The sequence below is a fragment of the Macadamia integrifolia genome, chromosome 11 (genome assembly GCF_013358625.1).
Source record: "Macadamia integrifolia cultivar HAES 741 chromosome 11, SCU_Mint_v3, whole genome shotgun sequence".
NCBI lineage: Eukaryota > Viridiplantae > Streptophyta > Magnoliopsida > Proteales > Proteaceae > Macadamia > Macadamia integrifolia.
In genome coordinates this window covers 32,307,376-32,333,171 of record NC_056567.1, presented here as the reverse complement: position 1 = coordinate 32,333,171, position 25,796 = coordinate 32,307,376, and the positions used below count along the sequence as shown (strand labels likewise).

Below are 25,796 nucleotides of genomic sequence, written 5' to 3'. Positions count from 1 at the left end.
TGAATGCTTGAATCAATCAAACAAATATTTACCTTTATTTTTTTGCACAATATCTAGAGTACATAAGAGAGAGAGAGAGAGAGAGAGAGAGAGAGAGAGAGGGGTTAAATACAACTTAGTAGGATTTATTCTTAAATTATACACCATATTTTGCATCTGATAATACACTCTCCTTCATGTCTTGACTATGTTCTGTCACTGTTCAATTGCACCTTCCACCTTTTGCATTATTGCACATTTCTGAATGCTCATATACATGATTAAAGATGGAGTAGAACTTCATTCTGTGATGCCTAAAATGACATCTCAACAGCCTCATAATCCGGCATTCGGTGGATAAACCCTGATTCATCACTAGACAGTCTTTTAACTACACTTGCCCGTTGCATTAACCGAACCAGTGCTTGTACAACTTCAGACATTGGAGGTCGAAACTCCGGCTCCGGCTACAAAAAACCATAGATAACCCTCTTAAAGTGTTAGAACCTCGACACCACAAGAGGGGAAACATCACTAGAAATAAAAATAGGTTCAAAGCTTGAATAAATCACAATAGGTGAATCAAACATAAGTATAGCAGTGTCTCCATATAATTCTTATTTTCAACAAGTTTCGACATCTTGAGGGCCGGAAATTGTCAGAATACATATTGAAGCACCTAGCAATGTCATCTCATATATTGGAGGGACTCCCAGTGTGTATAAGAGGGGGGGGGGGGTTATAGGATAATTAGTAGCCAATGTGGGACTAAATTCCCAACAATCCTCTGCACGTGTGGTAGTACATACTGCAGACACGTGGATACGGTGAAAACCCGCCCTGATACCACATAAAGTTTCCATCCCAAAAGTTCAAATTGGCAAAGTGGAGGGACTCCCAGGTGTATAAGGGGGGCTGTAGGCTAATTAGTAGACAATGTGGGAAAAAACTCCCAACAATATATGCCTCGTCCAAATCTAACTCGGAATATGGAACTGAGTGCCTATTCTGCTATTCAATATAGATACTAGAAATGAAAGGACACAAGATTACTTGGTGGCAAACAAATTTAGTAGGTACTGAAATCAAACCATGTCTCCATATACAAATATCAAACAGAAAATGTTTATACAAGAGCACTAGTTGATGAGAACTTGAGAGTGGAAAGTCTTTAATCATCAGAAAAAGAAGCATACCTGAACACACAAGGCAATGATGTCAGCAAAACGTGAAAGTGATTTTGCAGGGTACATGCCATTTAGTGCTGGGTCAACCATTTTTGCCAACGAATCAATGTCATGAAGTTGAGGAGTAGCCCATCTGACAAGAGACTGTTCTGATCTAACCCTCGAACTGAGAAAACAAACAATCCAGACAGAAAATTAATAACAAACAGAGAGAGAACCCACTAACAAGAGATCTGGAGGAAACATGAAATGGACAGCAGGCGAGCAAACAAAATAAGTTGATGAGTTTAGATGCTTTTACCTGTCCAGTGGCTTTCGACCTGTCAAAATCTCTAACATCACTACTCCAAAGCTGTACACATCACTTTTGACTGTGTAAATTCCAGACATTGCAAATTCTGGGGCACTATACCCAAAGGAACCAATCGTCTGAGTTGAAACCTGACAAATACATGATGGAGAATTTTATAATAGAGCAACAATCTTTCATCGCAAAACCCCCTAGAGAAAATGGAAATAGATACAGATTTTATTTAAACTCCACTGTACAAAATATCTCATTCAAGTTGTGAAAGAACTCATTTGTCTCTTGGATTCATTGCACCATTTGTAATACCTGCCGCTCAGTGTTCGGTGTTAATGCTGCTAGTCCACAGTCAGACAATTGGGGATTAAGCTCGTCATCAAGTAAAATATTTGCTGACTTGAGATTTCTATGCACTACAGAAGGTAAGCAAACTTCATGCAAGTACCTGCAGAGAGTTTCAAGGACTAATATTTACAAAGAGATTAAAACAAGGGAAGGGGGGGGGGGGGGAGGAGGGAATTCATCATCCATACATAATAAAAACTTACTCCAGAGCCCTAGCAGTACCAAGTGTAACCCTAACACGAGCATTCCATGAAAGTGTCTTGCTGCTATCCTCAGGGAAGTGCAACATATCATGCAGTGTCCCATTTCCAACATATTCATAAACCAGGAGGCGCTGACCATGCTCTGCACTATACCCTGTAAAAGTTGTGATATTTTGATGCCTTAGGCGTGACATGTTTGAAACAGCTTCAAGAAAATTATCTTCCTCCTGTAACGACAAAGCTGCACTGTCGATCTTCTTAATGGCTAGAACCTAGTTGACAGAGATATATTAGCCCAAAGTTTATTGTAACCAAAAGCAGATCATGGTCAGAAAAAGACGTGAATAGTATTAGGCTCAGTATAAAACAAAATGCAAATATTATTAGTTGTGGTAATAATGGAATGATGAAGTATGATCAGCTCAACAAGAAAGCAGGATAATCTTTGCTGGGGTTGGGTTGACAAGGGAAATAGGGTGCAGAGATGTCGTGCAAGTCTGGGATAGATATCAAACGTGGTACAGAGAACCAAGCCCTTGTCTTTCACCCAATCTCCAAAACTCAAGTTAGCCGATCCAGCTATTGACAAAACTCAAGCAGTGAAATTTCCAGATGGAGCCAACTTGTTGAAGATTAGCAGTTGGTGCCAGACCTGCAGCTCGATAATCTTTGTTGAAGATTGAGCCATCAAGTTTGGCTCCAAGCAAATTGTCCAGTTGCATTAAGTAAATGATCGACTACTACAACACTAATAGAAGAGAATTCATCAATTTATCAGGAAATAGCAGTATCATCCAATGGATCTCCTCCCATGAACTAAATGGTGACACGTGTCTTGAAAACCAGATCGTAACTGGTTGGCCAAAATTGAATTTAGAAATGGACAGTTTTCTGTATGCTGCCCATGGTAATAGAACCATGATCCAGTTTGTTCTATAGAACATTGGTAGCTTTTGCTGAAGAATAAATATTAGAAAATCAATAAAGAAAACATTTATCGAAGTTGCTTCTTCCAAAGTGACTGATGATTTCTCCTCCTCTTGAATTTGCTCAATGTCATTTATGTTTCCCTATTCATGTTCAACAGGGCCTTATCCAAGCCATTGGGGGGACAGCCAGTATTTTCCTTTTAGGAAATGAAAACCAATTCATTTTTTCCTCCACAACAAAGACAGCCAGCAGAATAATTTAGAAACCCAGTTCCGTAAAATGAAAGATGTTCAACATAAGAGAATGTAACAGTTAAAAGAATCATCCGGTATGCGATAGAGAACATTTTTTCTATAGAAAAATATTATTCAGTTTCTGCTGGAAGTTTCTGAGAGGGATGGAGCCAACTTTTTGTGAAAAAAAAAATCCATTTTATATATGCGTTACCAGCCACAAACCATTCCTCCTCTTCTCTTCACACCAAACTCCAAGGACTTGGAGGAAATCAGAAAAGTTGACTTCCCAATACTCTCTCCAATCTCATCTCCTTATTCATCATTAACCATAAAAAAGCAAACATGGAAGGCTAAAACCCTACTAATACCTCCTATCTCAAAAAGGGAAAACCTGAAGAATTAAAACCTCTCTCTCTCTCTCTCTCTAACAAATTCCCATTCATCTCTCTTTCTCTTGAAGATTTTAACAAAACAAAACAAAAATGATTTCAAAGGTAATCCCCATCCAACTCAGACAATCCATTATATTAACTTCTCTCCCTGTGATGTCTCTTGTCTTAAGGCCCTGTTTGTTCCAACATAAAATTGGTCAAAGTAATAAAAGGGACTAGAAATATCTAATCAGACGATTTGTTCCATAGGAAGCAAAAAAGAAGGGGCTTAAAGTTCTACGGTGTGACCACCATTTTATACCCAAAATCTGTAAAATAATACCAGGGGAATTTTCTTTTCAAAAGAAAATCTCTATTTTGTTCTACTTCAGGTGTTTACTTTGAATGGGGACCAAGTGGCAGCGCTCGATCATGAAAGTGCTTAATTGGTCACAGTTATAGTGATTTATATATAGTTCATTTATAACAATAAATTAGATCTTCTCTCTCTTCTTTTTTATTCCTTTTTAGTACAACTAAAAGAGTTTAATGTAATTCTTCTCATGACCACAAAAAATTTCCTAAATTTATTTGTTTAATCTTTTTATAAGATTCCAAATGGTTTTTTTTTCTTTTTTCATTGCCATGTGATTTTCTTGAAATATAGCATTAATCCCAAACAACAACAGCAACAACAACAACAACAAAAATGGATCCAATAAGGAAAGAAAGAATAAAAAGACACAACACGGGAGAGGTAAAATGAAGTAAAAAGAAGGTAAGAGAAGAAAATAAAGCAGTAGTCAAAGATGCATCACAGGAACATCCCCTAAAAGGGGTCGGCTACACGGGTCCTTGTCCTCCACAAAACTCTATCTATGGTCATAAAAGAATCAAGCCCTACCATATGCACATCTGTTCTTAGTATTTCTTCAATAGTCATTTTAGGCCCGCCCCTACCTCTTTTGGCTCCCTCCAAATGAATCTGGTCACTCTTTCTTACTGGGGCATCCATAGGTCTCCGTTGCACATGACCATACCATCTCAACTGGCTCTCGCGGTTGAAAAAATTAATCCCAAACTAGTTTGAAGAGAAATTTTTATGTATCATCTAATGCAAGTTAAGGATGTCTCATATATTTAGACCTTGATCTATGTTCATTGAATGTAATTTTAAACATGGGTTGGCGTATGTCTCTTGCTTTCATTTTGTCTTCAATACAAATCGAGAATATGTTTATTGCTTTTACTTTGTCATTAATGTAACTTGTGCTAAAAAACCCCATTTTAATAGCACTTGTGCAGTTGGGATTTTTTTTTTTTCAAGAACATATGTCTTAGCTTCAACCACCTCCACCAAAAAAAAAGAGTAGTCCTGGCTCTGCCACAGGTTTTGTCAATCAATTGCAGAACATACAAATGGATTCATGCATTTGATTATCATTGGTAAAATGGAAATTCAATGCCAAGACCCAACTTGCAGTAAATGAAAATCCTGATCACCTTTCCATTAGGAAACACTCCTCTGTAAACACGCCCAAGTGAACCTTCACCAATAAGGCATTCCTGACTGAAGCTATTTGTTGCTGTTTGAAGAGAAGCTATGGTATATGAAGTAGCAGTAATAGGAGCCTTCCCTCTGTTTCCAGATTCATTATTCCCAGGTATTCTCTCACCCATCCACATTTCTGCAGGTGGGGGTTTCAGATCTGTAACAACAGCCATACTTCTGACCCTCTGTGATTGCAACTCTGAATTGATTACTGCAAAAGATACAGAATGAATCATGGTTAAGTAAAAAAGACAAAAGAAGAAAAAGGGTAAACTTTTGATGATACACAAGATACAGAATGCATCATGGTTAAGTAAAAAAGACAAAAGAAGAAAAAGGGTAAACATTTGATGATACACAAGATACAGAATGCATCATGGTTAAATCAAAAAGACAAAAGAAGAAAAAAGGTAAACTTAAAGGAGTGATGATACACATGCCATTACACTTCTGTAATTTGCATTTTTTTTTTTTTTTTAATCACAGGACCATATGAATTCTACACTAATTTTCATCACAAATATAAACTTTTTGGAAAATGACTTGCAAAATATAAAGGTCTAAAATACACATCACTAGTAAAGCCAAGGTCAGCAAATGGCATGGCAGATCCATTGGCCAAGTAAGGACTTGACAGCCTGTCTTGGAGTTCTGAGAATTCCATACCCATGACACATTAGGTTGCGTGTGTGTTCCCTGATGTAATTCTGTTGTGGTTTCCATGTATAGAAAGGTAATGCCTGCCTGTTACGGCTTTGTACTTTTTATACATCAATATAAAATTAATTGTTGTAACTTAGTCCCACAAAATGAAATGCACATTACACACAGACAATTCCAGCATTCTTTTTTCAGAATAACATATATACTAGTCTGGATTTTAAAAAGGGATGAGTTCAATTCCCATGAAATTCCTTAATCTTCTTCCTGAAAGGATTCATGCAGCCAATCTGACTAGTTAGCACAAGGCGTGGAAAATGCCTTAGTTCACAAACACATAATTCAGTGCTTCAAATCTCCAATCAATGAACTTTCAGACAATCTACTGGAGGCAGCCAGAGGTTATTATTTAGGCTTTCAATCCAGTCGCTACCCTAGAATGAACTACAGCTTAAAGATGACATTACTATTTTCATCTTGTATGTACTCGTCCCTTGCACCATGCGGTCCATGCCAAACCAACAGAAGCAGATTGCTTGCATGGTGGAAATGATGGACAAGTGCCTTAGTGGGCCATAACTCAGCCTTAACCACAGTCTCAGCAGTACAGATTCAATGAAATAGGTAGAACACTGCTTCTTTCAATCTGGTTTGGTTTTCCAGAGGATCAAGTCCCACCATCTTAATAGGTTACCAACTTGCAATTGTAATATGCTCCCACAATTCAATAATGTAGTCACAATTGCACTAAGTTTCCTGTCAATTTTTTATTAGAAAACAAATGTAAAATTATGATTTATCCTCCCTGGAGGTATCCCACAATGGATTCTCTAAACTACAGGTAATGTAACACTTAGTCACACACACATATAAAAATGTAAAACTGATAAAGGAAATAATTAGAAGTGATGCAAACACAAGACTTGCTTCATTTTTTTGCAGCAAATTTTGAACAAGGAACACCGAATGCTATTTTTGGCCTTAAACAATCTGGTAAACTAGTTGTGGCCTCACTGGTTTGCTATCCTTTTATTCGATCAGCTACCATAACTCTTATTAAGTATTGGTTTCCCTCCTAATTAACTCTACATTCAATAGTCATACATATGTGCACAGATGTTTTCTAAGGTCTCACCCTCAATGAAAGAGTGTCACAAATGAATGTAAGCTTCAAAGTTATCAATAGGGGTGTCAAACGGTTGGTTTGGTCCTTTTTCGGTCAGGCTTAACCAGTCTTCGGGCTAACGGGGCCAAACTAAAGCCAGCCCGATAAGGGAAGGCTCGGTATCAGTTTATTGCAGTTTTCTATGATCAGTCGTTTTGGTATCGGTCCGGTTCAGTTTACCATGTATATAAAGAATTATGGGGAAAACATGGTTTATCTGGTTTTCGGGATTGTATCAATTTCTCTATCAGGTTTGGTCCTTTTCAATTTCGGTCTGGTGCAGTCCGTTTTCAACCGGTTTCATAATACCACAAATTAAATCTAGCCCGATGGGGAATCAGATCGGTTCGGGTTTCTTCAGTTGGATTCGGTCAGTTCGACCACTTCGGTTTAGGGTTTGACACCCCTAGGCATGGTTTAAAGTATCTCCAATACCGATACAATAACCTTCGATATGTACGGGATCACCTCAACTCATACAAAGAGCTCAATTTTCAAAGGAAACCCTGAGAGCTTCAAAGGGCCAAAACAATTTCTAAAAAAGTTTCAATAAAAAAGAGCAACCCAATGCATGAGGTTCCCACTACTGCAGGGTCTGGGGGGTGCAAATGTACACAACCTTACTCCCTGCCTGCTTTGCAAAAGAGGCTGTTTCAGGTTTTAAACCTGTGAGTTGTGACTAACATGTTGCAATTGTGCAACTTAACCATTGTACCACACGCTCGCCCACTGTCCTTGACTCACAACGAACCCTGAAAAAAGACAACCTATTACTGATTTAACAACACTACAAATAAGTATATCTTATTCTCGATACTAATGAAGTAGAATGGGAAGAAGAAAAAAGGGGGGGGGGGGGGGAATCATTTTTTCAAGTATATACCCACATCTTTTCCAAAAATGGAGAACAGGGTTGCAAGCAACACATTCATTTATCACCATATCCCCGCTTCTAAGTCTCCACCATACAAGTCTATGAATTCTCCTCATCTGCATGCTTAATAAACAAACACCTGAGCTTTTGAAATCAAGCTTAAAAGCATAACCTGTGGGGTGATTGTGATGTCCATGGCCAAAGTTACCTTGGGCTAGTTCATAAAGAACCATAATTTCATTATCTAGTGGACAAATATCATTCTCCACTGCCAAGGCATCTGCTGTAACATGTTAATGTGCCATCACCTCCCTTATTCCATCCGCAGTATCTTGCATGGACCATAAAGGTTAAACGAATATAAATTATTTTTTTATTCTCAATATTAGGGACAGTATACCAACTTTTCACCACCAATCAGCCAGGTCACTTTTATTTGGAAATTTTCAGTAACAGGGACTGGCAGGGAATCTGAAATTGTGCGATGAAGTAAACAACACATTTTTTTCTTCCCTAATCAATTTCTAATGCAAAAATGAATTGCCTAGTGTTCTAATAAAATGACAAAGCATAACGAGGAAAGAATTGCTATACGTGCATGCTTTCACTGTTTATGTCACCACCAGAAAGTCCTAGAAGATATCTTCAGAAAACCATAATACGTATGCAATCTATAATTGCAGAAGTTCAAAAAGCTGCATGAGCTGAAGACCAAACAGAAATGGGTACAGATGACACTTAACTATGATGGAATTGATACTTCATTCTGTTAGTCTGAATCATGTGCTAATATTAGTAGCATATCAATTACATAGTCATCAAGGATTTACAGTAACAAAATTCTTGAAATCAAAGATCAGATTCAAGAAATAAGAAGCACTAAACACAAAAAAAAACTAGCTTTAAAAAAGAAAAAAAAAGGAGTGTACCTTTATCAGCCCCAGCTGAAGGAGTTCCATTAGAAGCCCGTGCACTACTTTTCTTCCCAGCTTTACCTTTTCGATGGCAAAAAACAATAGAAAGCAGCAGACACAGAACTGCCAATACTGAACCAATAATTATGCCCACAACAGGTCCAAATGCTAAACCATTGTGCTTACTCCCACTCCCTGACTGCGACGATTGACCATCAGAGCCCCAGGTTCTCTGTGTACCTGGCCCAGAATGGTTTCGATTAGCATGTGACCTAACAGGAGGAGGTGCGGAATATGGTAGCGGAGGAACAGCAGCAGCAGCATTATCGAAAGAATTTCCAGCATATCTGTTTCATTGTGAATGTGAAAGTTAAAACAATGTAAATGTTCAATATAACCAAAAAAAAAAAAAAAACTATAAATTCAATATAGCATTAATAGCTTACATAAAATTGGGAATTGAATTTAACTCCCGAGGAATTGAGCCATTGAATTTGTTGTCTGCAATATTTCTGTTGGAAATTAAGGGTGTCAAAAAATAATAGGTGGCCACATACTATTAGTCAATTTAACAATGAGAACTTACAGATTTGTCAAAGACAGATTTGCAAGAACATTAACTGAACCTCTTAACTGATTGTTCTGCATATAGCTGCCAGAAATCCAAAGGTCACGAAAAGTGCAAACTATGTAACCAGAATTATAAAAAAAAATAAAAAATAAAAAATAAAAAATAAAAAATAAAATAAAATAAAATGTTGTATTAGTACGAACTCACAGAGTAGAAAGGTTAGACAATGAACTTAAGGAATTGGGAAGATCTCCACTGAAGTTGTTGAATGACAGATCCCTGAATTCACAAGTAGTCAAATGGAATACATAGAACAGTTGAGGAACAATAAAAAAGAATGGAACATTCATCCAAAAAAAAAAAAAAAAAAAGAACGGAACAAAACAGAAACATCGAAACTTAAGTAGCACTCATAAAACTGAGACTATTTATTAAAATCTATACATAACCCTCAGGTAGACAAGTAGACAACAAGTATCATAAAGATATGGGCCAGGCACAGCATCCTACATTTCATGGCATATCAATGGAAAGGTACAAGATCAGCAAACAATCTTGATTCCCCATTTCATAAGCCTATCATGAAATTGTCTCGCTATTTCTTAGTTCTGAATTTATCAACACCATACATCCATAAATTAATAGTACACATACATGAAAATGCTCCTATTACCATCTAGCTGTAGAAGCCATTGGATGTTTCTCAACTTTGATTGTTAAATGTACCACTTTGAATATGGCTTTTCATCCAACAGACTAAAATACAAGGGACAGGACAACAACGCAACACAACACAACTCAGCCTTATCCCAACTAAATGGGGTCGGCTACATGGATCCGTATGTGTGGAGCAGTCATTAATTATAACATGTTGGACATCTAGTGATGGATTCAGCCATAAGGCTAAGCAGAAAAACACTATAAACTATAATAATAATACGCTATATACTATAAATCTTATGGAAAAATGTTCTCTGAGCCGTCAGGAGAGGGTAAGCTATAGACCCCTCTCTCTCTTCCTCACATGAAATAATCTTGCTGTCCCCTTATGTACGAAACTTTGCACCTCATTGATGCACTCTTCTATGTCGCTTGCTCAAAGAGCCTCTCCCATATCTAATATATCTAAGATCTCTTTTTTCTGGAACTCACTCAGCATACAGCATACTGCATTCTGATATACTACCCACATGTCCAACTACCTTTGATCTCAACATGAAATACCTTGCCCCTTAACAATAAGCACGCAGCACCCTAGACTAACAGCACGCACTGGTAAAGTGCTGATTACTGATGGCAGCCTCCAATGACTGGCATAGTATATGATGGACATCTTCAGCACCCATGGAGCACGTAGGGAAGGATTTAGCCTTCACCTCTAAACTAGGTTCCAGCTTGCTTAAAACAAAATTTAGACTGGGATTCCAACAGCTGAAGGCATCACCAAGTGATGACTGAAATAGGGTAGCCCAAAAGATGAAGCATAGCAGGGATTTAAGATGGAACTTCATGTACTCTCTAATACAGATAAAGCATGAAATGCTGATATGGCTCCATTTGAACAGTTGCTAATAGGTTTTGCTATGAGAACTGAACAGTTAAACACGAAAATTCTGGGTTCAAATTAAATTCAGATAAAAATTCAAACAATTTCAAATAGGTGTTGCTAGGAGAACTGAACTCTTAAAACTAGGTGTCAATATCCAAACCGAACCGGAAGAACCAGTCCGGACCGCCCCGATGGAGTCCGATCTAAACCGAACCAAACCTTTATTGGTCCGGTTTCGGCTCGGTTCCATCTAAACCGATGATTTACTTATTAGCCTGATAAATAGAACCAAATATGAAACCCGACCCGTGTAAACCGAAGTGTGGAAGACCTAATTAAGTAACTCTTACGTCCAACTGTCCAAAGACTCCAAACCCTAAGTATATAAAGTATAAATATTTTAATCTTTGATGGTGACAGCCTGATAGGAACATTTGCACAAGCACCAAAAACAAAAATAAAAAATGACATTCAATCTCATCATTTGTCTTTTTTGGTAAACCGTTCAATCTCTTTCACTATCCAGCTCTCAAAATTTTTCAATTCTTTGTTTTTCTCTTCTTCTAGGTTTTGCAAAGTTTGAGTGAGGGTTTTGCTCCAAGAACCAGTCAACAACGGAAAAGGGGATTCGAGCTCTTTTGATTTCTGTTTCTCCTTTTCTTCTGAGGTGTTGTCAAGCTCCGGCCAAAGTTTGTGGTGGTGGAAGCGGTGGTTACCGCAGCGGAGATGGTGGCGGCTATAGCGGTGGTTGTGGTGTGAGTTTGGTGACTATGGATGCCGTGAGGGTGGTGATGGAGAAAGTCGTGGACCATCATGGTGGTGGCTATGGACGCCGTGAGGGTGAGGGTGGTGGTGGTGCTGGCGGATACAACTGAGTCAATGGTGGTAATTAACCGCAGCAGTGGTGGCGACAGAGGCTGGAGAAACTAGGATTTCTCTTAAATGTGTATTAACTTTTAGGGTTTGGTGGTTTGCCATCATGAATGGGTTCTTGTATTCTTGGGTTGGTTTATAATGGGGCTAATGCCGGTTCCATATCATCTTAAAAAACCATATCAAATCGAACAACTCAAACGGGTGCCAACCCGAACCCAAACCGCACCGAAACCGATAAATCCTTATTGGGTCGGTTTCGGTTAGCGTAAAACACACACCGAAACCGGTGGAACCTAACCGAAACCGCACCGACCCGGATAGTTGACACCCCTGATTAAAACACACAGATTCTGGGTTCAAATTAACTTCAAATAAAACTCTCTTTATCATGTGCAGTTTACATCCAGTTATCAATTAATGACTATAACCTGATAATTCTATATAGCTATAAATGGAGCTTTGCTTCATTAGTTTTGAGCATTTTAAGTACTACAGCCAAAGAAAAGAAACCCTCCACATGCACTGCTTCCCTATTGTAATGAATGGCTACACTGCTCCATCTCTAAGGAGATTAGAGAGTTAACAATTAACCACCTACCCAATTAGCCTAGCATGGTTGAATGAAAACTGACTTGAGAGTTTAGAAGTCATGAGCCATGAACAATTAGGCAATTCATTTTTCAAGTGTCAAAAGGAGCGATTCCCATCTTTTAGAATTATAGTAACTCGAAATGGGGGGGGGGGGGGGGGGAGTCAAGGAAGTGATTTCTCAATTACAATTGGGTCACATTAAGGATCAGCTTTAAGCCCTTATTTTTTTGTGCTTATCATGGATGATTTAACTAGAGACATTCAAGATGAGGTTCCGTGGTGTCTGCTTTTTACTAAAGATATTATTTTGGTGGATAAGACATAAGCACAGATTAACGCCAACTTGGAGTTATGAAAATCAACCTTGGAATCAAGAGGTTTAAAGATAAGTAGAACGACGACGGAGTATATGGTGTGTAACATTAGTTACATTAGGAGAGATAATGAGAGGAAGATTCTGCAGCGTGATTATTTTAGGTATCTAAGCTCAATCATAAATTAAGAAGGTAATATAGAGGATGATGTTTAATAGAGGAATAAAATAGGATGGACAAAGTGGACCGGGGCATCCAGAGTGTTGTGCGATCAACATATTCCTTTAATAAAACTTTTAAGGAAAATTTTATAAGATAGTCATACGACCAGCTATGATCTATGGTGCCAAATGTTGGGCGATTAAGAAGCATCATATAAATGAATTCAATGTAGCGGAGATGTAGATATTGATAAAGTTATGTGGCAAAACTAGGAATGATTTGTTTAGGGGGTTTTGATGGGGTGGGATTTAAGGGGTGGGAGAGTTGTACTTATTTTCCCAAAAGCATGGTAAAGTCATGTGTTTGGATATAATGGGGTGGAATATACTCTAGACAACATTAGGAGATGAGATTTCCTGTTTGCAGATGTGGCTTTCACCCCATCCCCTTCCAAAGTCCTACCAAATTGGTGGGACTTTGTGGGGTGTGAAGTTATTGCAATTAATGACTCTCTTTCTTCATTCCTTTGTTCTCTCTCTTGCACAGCTATGTGCTACCCAAACAAGGTTGGGGTGGGAAAGTCCAACTTTCCTCCTACTTTACTTTCCCTGCCTTTAACCCCACCAACATGTGGGACCTAGTAGTCAGACATTCTGATGGGGACATCAAGGTGTACAGTCAAAAGAAGAAGAAGATTCAACCAGGTCCTTCTTTGTGCTTGGAGGATTAAACAAGAAAGAAGAAGGAAAGAAAAGAAACAAGAAAGAAGAAGGAAAGAGAGGAGTCGAACCAGCCTTCCAGCGCTAGGTTCGACCCCCCCTTCTCCTCCTAGTCAGTGGATTTTGTGGACCCCACCAAATCTTATTTGATTCTAGTACTTTGCTTTAAATCTAGTGATATTTGATTGTCTTACACAATTAGGAAACTAGGACTTCTTTATATTAGTCTATTAGGTAGTTTTTTATTTCAAGCAATTGGGTTTCTAAATATCTTTTTTATTTTTGGAAGTTTATTTTATTTAAGTGTAAGGCCATTGGCCATTGATTAATTAATGAATGTGAATTGAAAAACAGCCAAGAGCAAGGCCCCCCCACCCCTCTCACGATTCTCTCTCCCTTTCAATCTCGTCTCCTTACTTTCTCTCTCGCCTCTTTCCTCTCCTTAGTCTCTCGGCTCTCTCTTCTCTCTTCACTCCTCTCTTCTCTCTTCTCTCTTCACTCCTCTCCTCTCTCTTCTCTCTTGTCTCGCCTCCCTCTCTTTTTCCATTCTTTTTTTTTTCTGCTGCTGTTTTATATTCCTTGAGGCTGAACTGCTGCTGCTGTATTTTTTTTTTCCCCCTTAATGTTGAACTGTTGTTGCTGATCTCCCCTTTTGATGCTCACTGCTGCTGCTGCACACGGCTGCGATTACTCCCTATTACTGTTACATACTGCTGCCATTACATCACTGCTGCTGCTACCCTTAGCTGTTGCTACTCTCGGTTGCTGTTTACTCTCTGCCGGTGCTAATCTCCTTTCAATGAATGGATGATTGTTGGTTGTACCTGCTGTCCGTGAGTTGCTGAGAGCCCCAACATCATTCACCAAGCTATATCGACAATACTGAGGATCTCTATACAACCAGCTGGACTTGTCCTCATCAACTAAAGGTGGACTGCATCTCTTTATTTTGGAGGACCTTGATCTCTTCTTTTCTCCTCAGATCTGGACAGCAGCATGGTAAAACATTAAACTAAACCCTCCCCACCTCCATTAATCCCTATTATATATTGCAACCCATTAACATTGAAACCAACATTTGCCCTTTGTTTATGCCTATTTTTACCCGTTGTTTTAAGTTGTTTCGTCACTGTTATATCTCAAAAAAAAAAAACCTTGCTGATTTTCTATTTTAGTTGGTTGCTAGAGGACATTGATTGTTTGCATATCTAATTTGGGTGTCTAGATTGATTTGTGCTGAACCTAACACTCGTATGTCGTTTGTTCCCTTCCCCATGTCCCCACTTGAAACTTAAGTAAGAATTTATGTGTTTTTCCGTCTAGATTATTATTGTTTTTGGCTACTTTGTTTGTTAGTCTCATTTTATCTTGCATGCTTAATCTTGTTTGCTGAGTTTCTTTTTGTCCTATATACCTAAGCCCCTTAAGTTGAACCTACCTAGTTAGTTAATCTTGTAGGAGACCTAGTCACCTAGGAACCCCCTACATCATCTTGGTATCAGACGATGGTTTTGTCTAGGTTGAGGGTAATTAAGTACTGTTGTCCCTTGTTTACATGTCTTATCTTTTGAGGTCTAATCTCCGTCATCATTTGTCCGTGGTTGAGTCTGAGTTAAGAGAGTGATACCATAGATTAGAGGACACCCTTTTCTTTCTTAAGTTAGCGGGACCAAATAGCATTAGACATTATTTCCTCCAAAAGCATATACTTGAGAGAGAGAGATTTCTGACCTCAAGATTGAAAGGGCTAACTACTTATCTCAATTGGAGATCCTGAGTAGACCTTGAGTCTTTGGTGGCAACCGTACCTTTGGCTGCCCATCTCCTTATGTCCACTCGTAGTGGTAGAGCATACCAGGATATGTCTAACCCTCCTAGCACCGCCACCCAATCGGAGCAACTGGCTGAATTCATGAAAGTCGTTCAAACCATACAGGAAACACAAGCTATCCATCTCCAAGCCCTTACCGATAAGTTGGCTGCCCCCGAGACAAGTGCCCAAAACCCTGATGGACAGCAAGGCCGTAACATAACTGGCACTGAACCTAGGGGCAGAGGCCCTAACCCTGAGGAAGTAAACGAAAATAACCAGACTGATGGTTATGACCGGATAGGGGATAACTTCTAAGGCCTAAGGCGTGGTAGGGATCAGGGTAAGGGTCGAGGCCCACCGCCAAAACGCCAAACCCAATATGGTGATGATGAGGGCTATGAGCACCATGATAGGGGCTTTGATGTCAGACGGATGATTAAGGTGGATGCCCCTACCTACGATGGTCAGATTGATGCTAGGATCCTTCTGGATTGGATCAAGCAGATGGATAGGTACTTCGATTTCTATGATATGCTAGAGGAAGTCCGCTACCGATTTGCTAAGTTCAAGCTTATTGGAGCTGCCTAGGACTTCTGGACAGACCTAGAGTACCAGAAGGACCACCTAGGACTTGAACCAATCACCACCTGGGTAGAGATGCAAGAGTGGCTCAAGAGGGAATTTTTGCCTATCACTTATAGGCTCCAGTTGTTGAATGAGATGAATACCCTGAAGCAAGGGAAGTTGACTGTGACTGAATACATGAGCAAGTTCAATGAATTGAAAATTAGAAGCCGTATTCGGGAGGATGTTGAGCAGACACTATCCAGATTCCTTACCGGGCTCAACTCCAAAATTCAGTCTCGTATGGCACCCCACCTGGTGCGAGACGTTCCACAGGCCTTCAGGATAGCCCTTGAGGTGGAATCCTCCATGAGAACTTATTCTCAGAGGAAGAGCTTCCAAGCTGGGGAGTCCCAATTTAGAAAACCACCCCAAGGCTCAAATGGATTCCCAAAACCCCCTGTTGCACCACAGCGTCAATTTGACAACAAGGGTAAAGGAATTTTGGGAGAAGCACCCAAGAGTAGTGGGCAACAACAGTGCTTCAAGTGTCGTGGGTTTGGTCACTTCTCCAAAGAGTGTCCCAATAGGAATCTTTATGTAGGAGAGCAGACCCTTGAGGAAAGTGACCAAGAGGGTTTTCAGGACCATGAGTATGAGGACCATAGGCCAGATGAGACCATATCTGATGAGGACACCGAGGAGGCCGGTGACCTCAAGCTCGGCATTGTGCGTTGCATGGTCTCACAACTTAAGAATAGCGACAACTGGCGACGAACTAATATTTTCATCACCTACACATGTCATCAGGGCAAGAACTGCCACGTCGCCATAGACAGTGGGAGTTGCATGAATGTGGTCGCCAAGAGCGTTGTTGCTCGAATGGGCCTCAAACCTGAACCCCACCCCAAGCCTTACAAGGTTGCTTGGGTTGATCAATCCACCATTCCCGTAAATCTGAGGTGTCTAGTTCCCCTACACTTTGCAGGATATGAGGATCGAGTGTGGTGTGATGTCCTAAAGATGGATGTTGCCCACATCATTCTACGTAGGCCCTGGTTATATGACCGGGATGTCATCAATTACGAGAAGTCTAACACCTATGTCTTTGAGTTCAAAGGGAAAAAGATCAGACTGACACCCAGTGCCCCTAGGGAAGTTAGGGTTCCAGAACACAAGGGAAGTACATCCAAACACGCCCCCACTAAAACACTCAACATTTTAAATCAACAACAATTTGAAGGAGTGTCACGAGTCAGGGGTGATTTATGCTCTAGTTGCCGTACAGAGTAATATCGATAGGTCACACTTATTCACTGAGGCTCCTAGAGAAGTGCAACCCTTGTTGAGGAAATTCGAGAGGCTATTCCCTGAGGAACTACCTGATGAGTTACCGCCTATGCGTGACATCCAGCACGCTATTGACTTGGTTCCAGGATCCTCTCTCCCGAACTTACCCCATTACCGAATGAATCCCAAAGAACACGCCGAACTCAAACGGCAAGTGGATGAACTGTTGCAAAAGGGATTCATTAGGGAAAGCCTTAACCCATGTGTTATACCTGCCTTGCTCACGCAAAAGAAAGATGGCACCTGGCGTATGTGTGTTGATAGTAGGGCCATCAATAAGATCACCATCAAGTATAGGTTCCCTATCCCTAGGCTTGATGACATATTGGATTTGATGGCTAACTCTTCGATCTTTTCGAAGATTGATCTCAAGAGCGGGTACCACCAGATTAGGGTTAGGCCTGGAGATGAGTGGAAGACAGCCTTTAAGACGAAGGATGGCCTCTTTGAGTGGTTAGTCATGCCTTTTGGCTTGTCAAATGCACCTAGCACCTTCATGAGGGTAATGAATCAAGTGCTTCAACCATTCATTGGCAAGTTCCTTGTGGTTTACTTTGATGACATCCTCATCTATAGTAAGACCCCGTCTTCCCACTTGGATCACTTACAGAAGGTTTTTCATGTGCTCTTACAAGAGAAACTCTTTGTCAACCTCAAGAAGTGCACCTTCATGAGTGATCAAGTCATCTTCCTGGGATTTGTTGTGTCAACTCAGGGAGTATCTGCTGACCCTGAGAAGGTGAGGGCGATTGTAAAGTGGCATGAGCCAACTAACATTCATGAGGTACGAAGCTTCCATGGTTTAGCCACTTTCTACAGAAGGTTCATCTACCGGTTTAGTTCCATTATGTCTCCTATCACCGATTGCATGAAAAAGAAGGAGTTTCAATGGACTAAGAATGCTACGAAGGCCTTTAATGAGATTAAAAAGCTTATGACTGAAGCTCCAGTCCTGCGCCTCCCAGATTTCTCTAAGGTCTTCGAAGTTAACTGTGATGCATCTGGTATTGGGATAGGTGGTGTCCTAGGACAAGAGGGCCACCCTGTTGCCTATTTTAGTGAGAAGCTTAATGAAGCTAGGCAACGATATTCTACATACAACAAGGAATTTTATGCGGTTGTCCAATCATTGCACATTACCTTTTACCGCAAGAATTCGTACTATTCTCTGACCACCAAGGTCTGAGATACCTTAATGCCCAAAAGAAACTCAATCAGAGGCATGCCAAGTGGGTTGAGTTTCTCCAAGAGTACACTTTTGTACTCAAGCACAGACCTGGTGTCGAGAATACTGCTGCAGATGCACTGAGCCGGGTGAACATGTTCCTCAGTCACACCAAAGCTAGGAGTCGGGCTAATGTGCTACTCCAAGCAATGAGTGTAGAGGTTGTAGGGTTCGAGCGAGTCAAGGACCAATACCCCACCTTGCCTGATTTTAGTGAGCCGTTCACTTCCTTGAGTGAAGGCAACCCAGTCAACCGCTTGGACTACCTACTTAGGGAGGACTTTCTTTTTAAAGGATGCAAGTTGTGCATTCCCAGGACTTCACTCCGAGATTTCCTGATCTGGGAATTGCATGTTGGGGGAGTCGTTGGCCACTTCGGTCGCGATAAGACCATCACCCTCGTTGAGGACCGATTCTTTTGGCCAGGACTGAAGAGGGATGTTGCTAGAGTTGTGGGTCAATGCAGGACATGCCAGACCGCCAAACAATAAAAGTAAAACACGGGTTTGTACACTCCCCTACCCGTTCCCCATTTCCCTTGGCAGGACCTTAGCATGGACTTTGTGCTTAGTCTACCAAGAACTTCGAGAGGCCATGATTCTGTTTATGTGGTTGTTGACCGCTCCTCGAAGATGGCCCATTTTATCCCATGCTCTAAGACCTCCGATGCATCTATAGTAGCCAAACTTTTCTTTAATGAGGTTGTCAAGTACCATGGGTTACCCCTCACCATAGTGTCCGATAGGGATGTTAAGTTCACTAGTCATTTTTGGAGGACCCTATGGTGGATGATGGGCACGAAACTTTATTTCTCCTCAACTTTCCACCCTCAGACCGATGGCCAAACCGAGGTTCTCAATAGGAGCTTAGGGAATTTATTGCGTTGCCTCATAGGAGAACACCTTACCAGTTGGGATCGAGTCCTTAGCCAGGCCGAGTTTGCATATAACAGTTCTAAGAACCGTACCACTGGTCTGTCTCCCTTTGAGATCTGTTCAGGATACCAACCTCGGGCACCCATAGACCTTATCCCAGTCGTGTCTAGTTCTAGGACCTAACAGTCAGCCGAATCTTTTGCTCAGCATATACATGATTTGCATGCAGGTATAAGGAGACAGATAACACTGAGTAATGAGCAATACAAATCGAAGGCAGATGTGCACAAAAGGCTGCAAGAGTTTCAAGAGGGTGATATGGTGATGGTAAGAATCAAGCCGCAACGTTTTGTTAAGGGAAAAGCGAGCAAGCTACATACTCGTAGCACAGGTCCGTTCAAGGTACTCAAGAGGATAGGTGCCAATACGTATGTTCTTGATCTGCCAGCTAGCATGGAGATCAGCAATATTTTCAATGTCGAAGACCTAGTCCCATACCATGGTACCTCTACCTTCACCTCTTTCTATCCTGATGACCTTGAAGACTTCCCTTTCAAAATTAATGACTTCTGAGCCAAGACAACCACTTCCCCCCACCTCATTACCACTTGTGCCTAAGGTCACGAGGAGAACTGAAGAAGTTGAGGAAACCCTTGATAAGAGGATTGTGTCCACACACACTGGAGGTTCTAGAGAGTTCTTGGTCAAGTGGCATGGACGTCCGAAAATTGACAACACCTGGATCACAATGCAAGAAGTCCAACAACTCAACCCAGACCTACTTGAGTATTACATGAGCTTTAATTCACCAGAGGTGAATTCTTCCAAGCCGGGGAGAGTTGATGGGGACATCAAGGTGTACAGTCGAAAGAAGAAGAAGATTCAACCAGGTCCTTCTTTGTGGTTGGAGGATTAAACAAAAAAGAAGAAGGAAAGAGAAGAAACAAGAAAGAAGAAGGAAAGAGAGGAGTCGAACCAGCCTTTCAGCGCTAGGTTCAACCCCCCTTGTCCTCCCAGACAGTGGATCTTGTGGACCCCACCAAATCTTATTTGATTCTAGTACTTTGCAGATCTTGTGGACCCCACCAAATCTTATTTGATTCTAGTGCTTTGCTTTAAATCTAGTGATATTTGATTGTCTTACACAATTAGGAAACTAGGACTTCTTTATATTGGTCTATTAGGTAGTTTTTTATTTCAAGCAATTGAGTTTCTAAATATCTTTTTTATTTTTGGAAGTTTATTCTATTTAAGTGTAAGGCCATTGGCCATTGATTAATTAATGAATGTGAATTGAAAAACAGCCAAGGGCAAGGCCCCCCCACCTCTCACGATTCTCTCTCTCTTTCAATCTCATCTCCTTTCTCTCTCGCCTCTTTCCTCTCCTTAGTCTCTCGGCTCTCTCTTCTCTCTTCACTCTTCTCTCTTCTTTCTTGTCTCACCTCCCTCTCTTTTTCCATTCTTTTTTTTTTCTGCTGCTGTTTTATATTCCTTGAGGCTGAACTGCTGCTGCTGTATTTTTTTTTTTTTTTTTTGCCCCTTAATGTTGAACTGTTGTCGCTGGTCTCCCCTTTTGATGCTCACTGCTACTGCTGCACACGGCTGCGATTACTCCCTATTACTGTTACATACTGCTGCCATTACATCACTGCTGCTGCTACCCTCGGTTGTTGCTACTCTCGGTTGTTGTTTACTCTCTGCCGGTGCTGATCTCCTTTCAATGAATGGATGACTGCTGGATGTACCTGCTGTCCGTGAGTTGCTGAGAGCCCCAACATCATTCACCAAACTACATCGACAATACTGAGGATCTCTATACAACCAGCTGGAGTTGTCTTCATCAACTAAAGGTGGACTGCATCTCTTTATTTTGGAGGACCTTGATCTCTTCTTTTCTCCTCAGATCTGGACAGCAGCATGGTAAAACATTAAACTAAACCCTCCCCATCTCCATTAATCCCTATTATATATTGCAGCCCATTAACATTGAAACCAGCCTTTGCCCTTTGTTTATGCCTATTTTTACCAGTTGTTTTAAGTCGTTTCGTCACTGTTATATCTCCAAAAAAAAAACGTTGCTGATTTTCTATTTTAGTTGGTTGCTAGAGGACATTGATTGTTTGCATATCTAATTTGGGTGTCTAGATTGATTTGTGCTTAACCTAACACTCGTATGTCGTTTGTTCCCTTCCCCATGTCCCCACTTGAAACTTAAGTAAGAATTTATGTGTTTTTCCGTCTAGATTATTATTGTTTTTGGCTACTTTGTTTGTTAGTCTCATTTTATCTTGCATGCTTAATCTTGTTTGCTGAGTTTCTTTTTGTCCTATCTACCTAAGCCCCTTGAGTTGACCCTACCTAGTTAGTTAATCTTGTAGGAGACCTACTCACCTAGGAACCCCCTACATCACATTGCCACCCCAAACCCCTCTAAACAAACGGGGCCTTAAGGTGGTATGGCCATATCCAATGGAGGCCTTTGGATGCTCCAGTATAGATGAGTAATTTGATTCTAATCGAAGGAACTAAAAGAGCTAGGGCGACCTAAAATGACCCTAGGAGAAGTGGTGAGTGGTAGTGTTTATTGACTTGGGGGGTCTATGGAGGTTCATGGACTTTTTAGCGTAGGATCATGTCTAAGTTTATGTTTTATATTTATCTTCTTTATCTTTCCTATCTTTCCTATTGTAAATCATTCAAAACCTTGATTTCTTTTTTCCTTTTTCTTCTTCTTCTTCTTTCTCTTTCTTCTCCACAATACCTTTTTTCGTTCTTTTTTTTTTTTTTTTTTTTTTTTTTTTTTTTCCTTAAATAAGGGTGAGAGACAAGAGAGCCTCGTTTTGGCTACTCTCTCCCCTCCCTAATTCATCTCTAAGTCTATCTCTCCCTTTCCTACTTCATCTTTAACTCTCTCTCTCTTCCTCTATTCTATTCACAATCGATCTCTAACTTTCTCTCTCTCTTTTCCTACTTTATCTCCCTTACTTTATATTCAAGGCCATCCAAGTTTCAAAAGGAAAGTCTCCAACTTTATTAGGAAAGCCTTCATTTGTTAATTATTAATTAGCAATAATTAGTTAGTTAAGGTTGTTAGTTAGGTCTTATCCACTTGTTAGTTAATTGTACATGTGTATAATAAGTTAATATTAAGGTTGAGATTAAAATCAGAAATTTAAAAGAAAATTCAAATTATGGTCCAGTGGCAAAATGGTAATTCAAGGTTCAGAGGCAAAATGGTAATTTTCATGGCAAAAATCCTAAAGTTATTCTACAGTGTAGATACATCTAATGGATGATTTTTAGCACTTACCAAGTACTGATGCACCCTCAATGGTCTAGTATCCCCAACTTAAGTCACCATGACTCTACAATGGTCAAAAGGCGAAAATAACCCTAGTCAGATTTCAGGGTATTACACATGTATCTGACCCCATTTAGTTGGCATAAGGCTGAGTTGTTGTTGTTGTAGATAAAGTCACTTGAAATAACTAATTGGAAGCCCAAGTGAACATAGAGATCATCTACAGACATGGAAATTTACTGATGAAGCAGCCATTTCCAATTCGGTCGAGGTACGTGTATTAACATTGACAGCAAATGACAGCTCCATCTCCATAATGTCTTGGACAGCTCATGTTCAAGAAAATGAAGGCAATAAGAGTTGCATAGCTTTAGGTTTTACATGATTTTGATCATCAAATTTCAAACAGATGCATAGGACCCTTTGGATACTCAATCCTACAAGATGTTCTTAAATCTCTCAATGCAAAGGTAACTACAACCTATCATAAATTTCTTAATTGCTGTCTGATTGAATATTTGACATTTTAATCTCCATGGGTCAGATAACTCCCAATATAACCCAAGGTCCCAAAAGATTTTCACAATGTTCCAAACTGAAGTATTCCATCGAAATCTGTGAAATAGGCTCGAGATTTGATCCATTTCCCAGATCAACGCAAAATGGCCATTTTGGTGGTCAAATGATGGAATTTTGCCTTGAAACTTCTTGTAGTGCCTATTTAGCATGTTTACACGTTTTGAATCATAAGATTGGTGAGGAGGGAACCTTAAAGAGGTAGTATGGCTTCAGATCCAGGTTGCTAGTGTATGCCGTAGCCAACCGTATCTTTTCCATTCTATAGTATAATCTATACATACCCATAACATATATAATTTAATAAAAGTAATGGAAATATGCAATAAGAATGAAGAACCATAAAATTAAAAAGCATTACATAATTTCAACAACCATTTGAGCAAAACTTTTGACAACTTAAACCAATTTGGGTAAAATTTCGAACATTTTGGTCATTCCGCCAAAATTTCGACTGAAAACTTATAAACCTGTCAAGTCACTAGTGGTTTCATTTCGACCAGGGTCCAAACCAAGATAAACCATCGAAATTTTGGAAATTATGAATATAGCACAGATCCTGGCAGGCAATGCCAACGAAGTGCAAGAAGCATGTTTCCTAATAACACATATAACTACCCTAATGCAAACTTCCCCACAAAAAGTTAACAAATCATCATCCCTAAGAGCAGCCACCACCGCTAAAGGTTCCATCCGTTTTTTTTTTTTTTTTTTTTTTTGGTTGGGGATTATCAAAATTTCACCGTTGCTGGCTCCCATAGGATATTTTAAACAGAGTAAAACATGACATCCAAGTCCTCAAGCATCATAACACATGACATGAGGTCACGCCAAATATTATAGTAGCAACAGCAACTGTAAAATTGTTGTTGTTCATTCACAAAAGCTTAGATTGCTAGAGTTAAGACACAGGTCAAATCTGAGGACGGCCACTTAATCTAAACCCCACCCCTTTGAAACAATGAAGGCGGGACCTGTACCAGGTTACACTTCCACCCTTTTCTATGGGCCATAGTAATAAATAGTGTTAACATAAGAAAAATTTTAAATAAATGAATAGAATTTCACTTAGCAAGTGGTAGAACCAAATTTCTTACAAGACCGAGAGCCCCTGAAGCTTTGCAAAAATATCTTCGATTGACGCGGAGAACAAGTTGTGGCTTAGGTTCCTAAACAAAATATTAGATGAACAACAACTGTATAAGAACCTGAAACCGACAAGGGGTTGTGTGGATAGAGCTAGATAAACAAAATAGCAACCCAAACAATTCACTCACAAGTAATTGAGGGAAACCATGTCTAAAATGGAATAAGGAAAATTCCCGCTTAAGTTGTTGCTGGCAAGATTTCTGTATTGGACAACGGAGAAGCATTTGCACATCAAAATTTCGAAATAACAGCAAATAAGGAACAGAGTACTGAAATAACTAGATCAAACATTACAAGCTTGTGAGATTTGGCGGTAATTGATACGGAACCGAATCATGGATATTGTTGTCGCTCAAATCCCTTGAAAAAAAAAGAGAGAGAAGTTATTAAGAAAATGAAAAAATAAAAATTGTCGATCCCACACTTACAGAATGCAGGGAAAGGAAATAGAAACAGTTAGCTCACAGTGTTCTCAGCGACAAAAACTCCGAGAGCAAGTATCCCAAGGTCCCGTTGAGTCCCAACCCAGGAACAACACTGTTGGAGTAAAATTGATCACATCAATGAGCTAAAAAGAAGAAAATATAAGGAAAAAAAAAATGTGAAGTGGGGGGAGAAGATGAAATGCAATCAACCAAGACTCCTATCTCGAATACATTCGTACACAGCAACAACAGCAGAACCCACGCAAGTTAATCCTTTCCATGATTCTCCGCATGGATCGCCGCCACTGGACTTCCACCCGGTTAGCTTAGAAGAACTGTTCAATGAATTGTACAAAACCTGAAGAGCTTGAACTGCAAATCAAAGAGCAGTTGTTAGTAACTAAACTAGCAAATGCTTCCAATGATCTAAAGAGGAAAAAAAAAAAAGGGGGAAGCAGCCCAGATTCACAAGATGTATGGTCATTTCCACACCTCCATTCATATAAGCCTTCTATGAATCGAAAATCATGAGTTACTAATCTTCAATTAAGTAGTGCCATTATAAACATAACTCCATAATAGACATTACCATCAGACGCGTCAGTGATCGCAAGAACCAGAGGTAGTGTGAGAAAAATAGTGATTATCGCAAAGGCAGCAGCAAAATCAACTGTGCGCAGCCCCATTATATATACTATACTTGAAACTCTTCAACATGCAAACCAGGGCGCCATGGAAGCACAAATGAAGATAAGAAGCTGTGAAAATCCGGATCATCTGTGGTTGTCTCCTCCATTAATGAATCACAAGAAGAAAAAGTGATTCGAAACGGCGACAGAGAGAGAGAATGTGTCGGCAAAAGTAGAAAGAAAAGCAAAGTGGATTAGAGAGAGGAGACTTGAGGTAAGAAAGGTATAGATTAAACCATGACTGTAGAGCAGTAGAATTTAGAGTTTTCTTCATGTCTGTGCCTCTCTGTCTCACACTCTCTATCTCTCTCTCTCCTCTCGATG

The 25,796-nt window shown here is 40.0% G+C and overlaps 1 protein-coding gene across 3 annotated transcripts; it reads right to left on the bottom strand.

Moving 5' to 3' along the window:
• LOC122093785 (protein STRUBBELIG-RECEPTOR FAMILY 8-like) lies at positions 1–25,796 on the bottom strand. Of its 3 annotated transcripts, none has more exons than XM_042664267.1 (16): positions 25,373–25,796; positions 25,015–25,155; positions 24,824–24,895; positions 24,653–24,718; positions 24,487–24,558; positions 24,307–24,378; positions 9,502–9,573; positions 9,310–9,375; positions 9,170–9,235; positions 8,739–9,070; positions 5,062–5,321; positions 2,022–2,293; positions 1,783–1,918; positions 1,468–1,607; positions 1,176–1,332; positions 1–446 (listed from the first exon to the last, which is right to left on the bottom strand). In XM_042664267.1, exons 2-16 carry the CDS (start codon positions 25,074–25,076, stop codon positions 294–296), a joined length of 1,998 nt encoding a protein of 665 aa, XP_042520201.1. In that variant the 5' UTR covers positions 25,077–25,155; positions 25,373–25,796; the 3' UTR covers positions 1–293. The 3 variants fall into 3 exon arrangements, with proteins under 3 accessions (XP_042520201.1, XP_042520200.1, XP_042520202.1); XM_042664266.1 differs by having other exon boundaries at positions 25,023–25,155; XM_042664268.1 differs by lacking the exon at positions 25,373–25,796 and having other exon boundaries at positions 24,994–25,132.

What these genes read in the sequence shown, in the direction of transcription:
- LOC122093785 (XM_042664266.1), bottom strand. Translation starts at nt 25,469, where the DNA reads ATGGGGCTGCGCACAGTTGATTTTGCTGCTGCCTTTGCGATAATCACT. An exon ending in GATCACTGACGCGTCTGATG is followed by an intron (nt 25,156 to 25,372) that starts GTAATGTCTATT and finishes TTTGATTTGCAG; the next exon opens with TTCAAGCTCTTCAGGTTTTG. An exon ending in GGTCGAAAGCCACTGGACAG is followed by an intron (nt 1,333 to 1,467) that starts GTAAAAGCATCT and finishes TTGTTTTCTCAG; the next exon opens with TTCGAGGGTTAGATCAGAAC.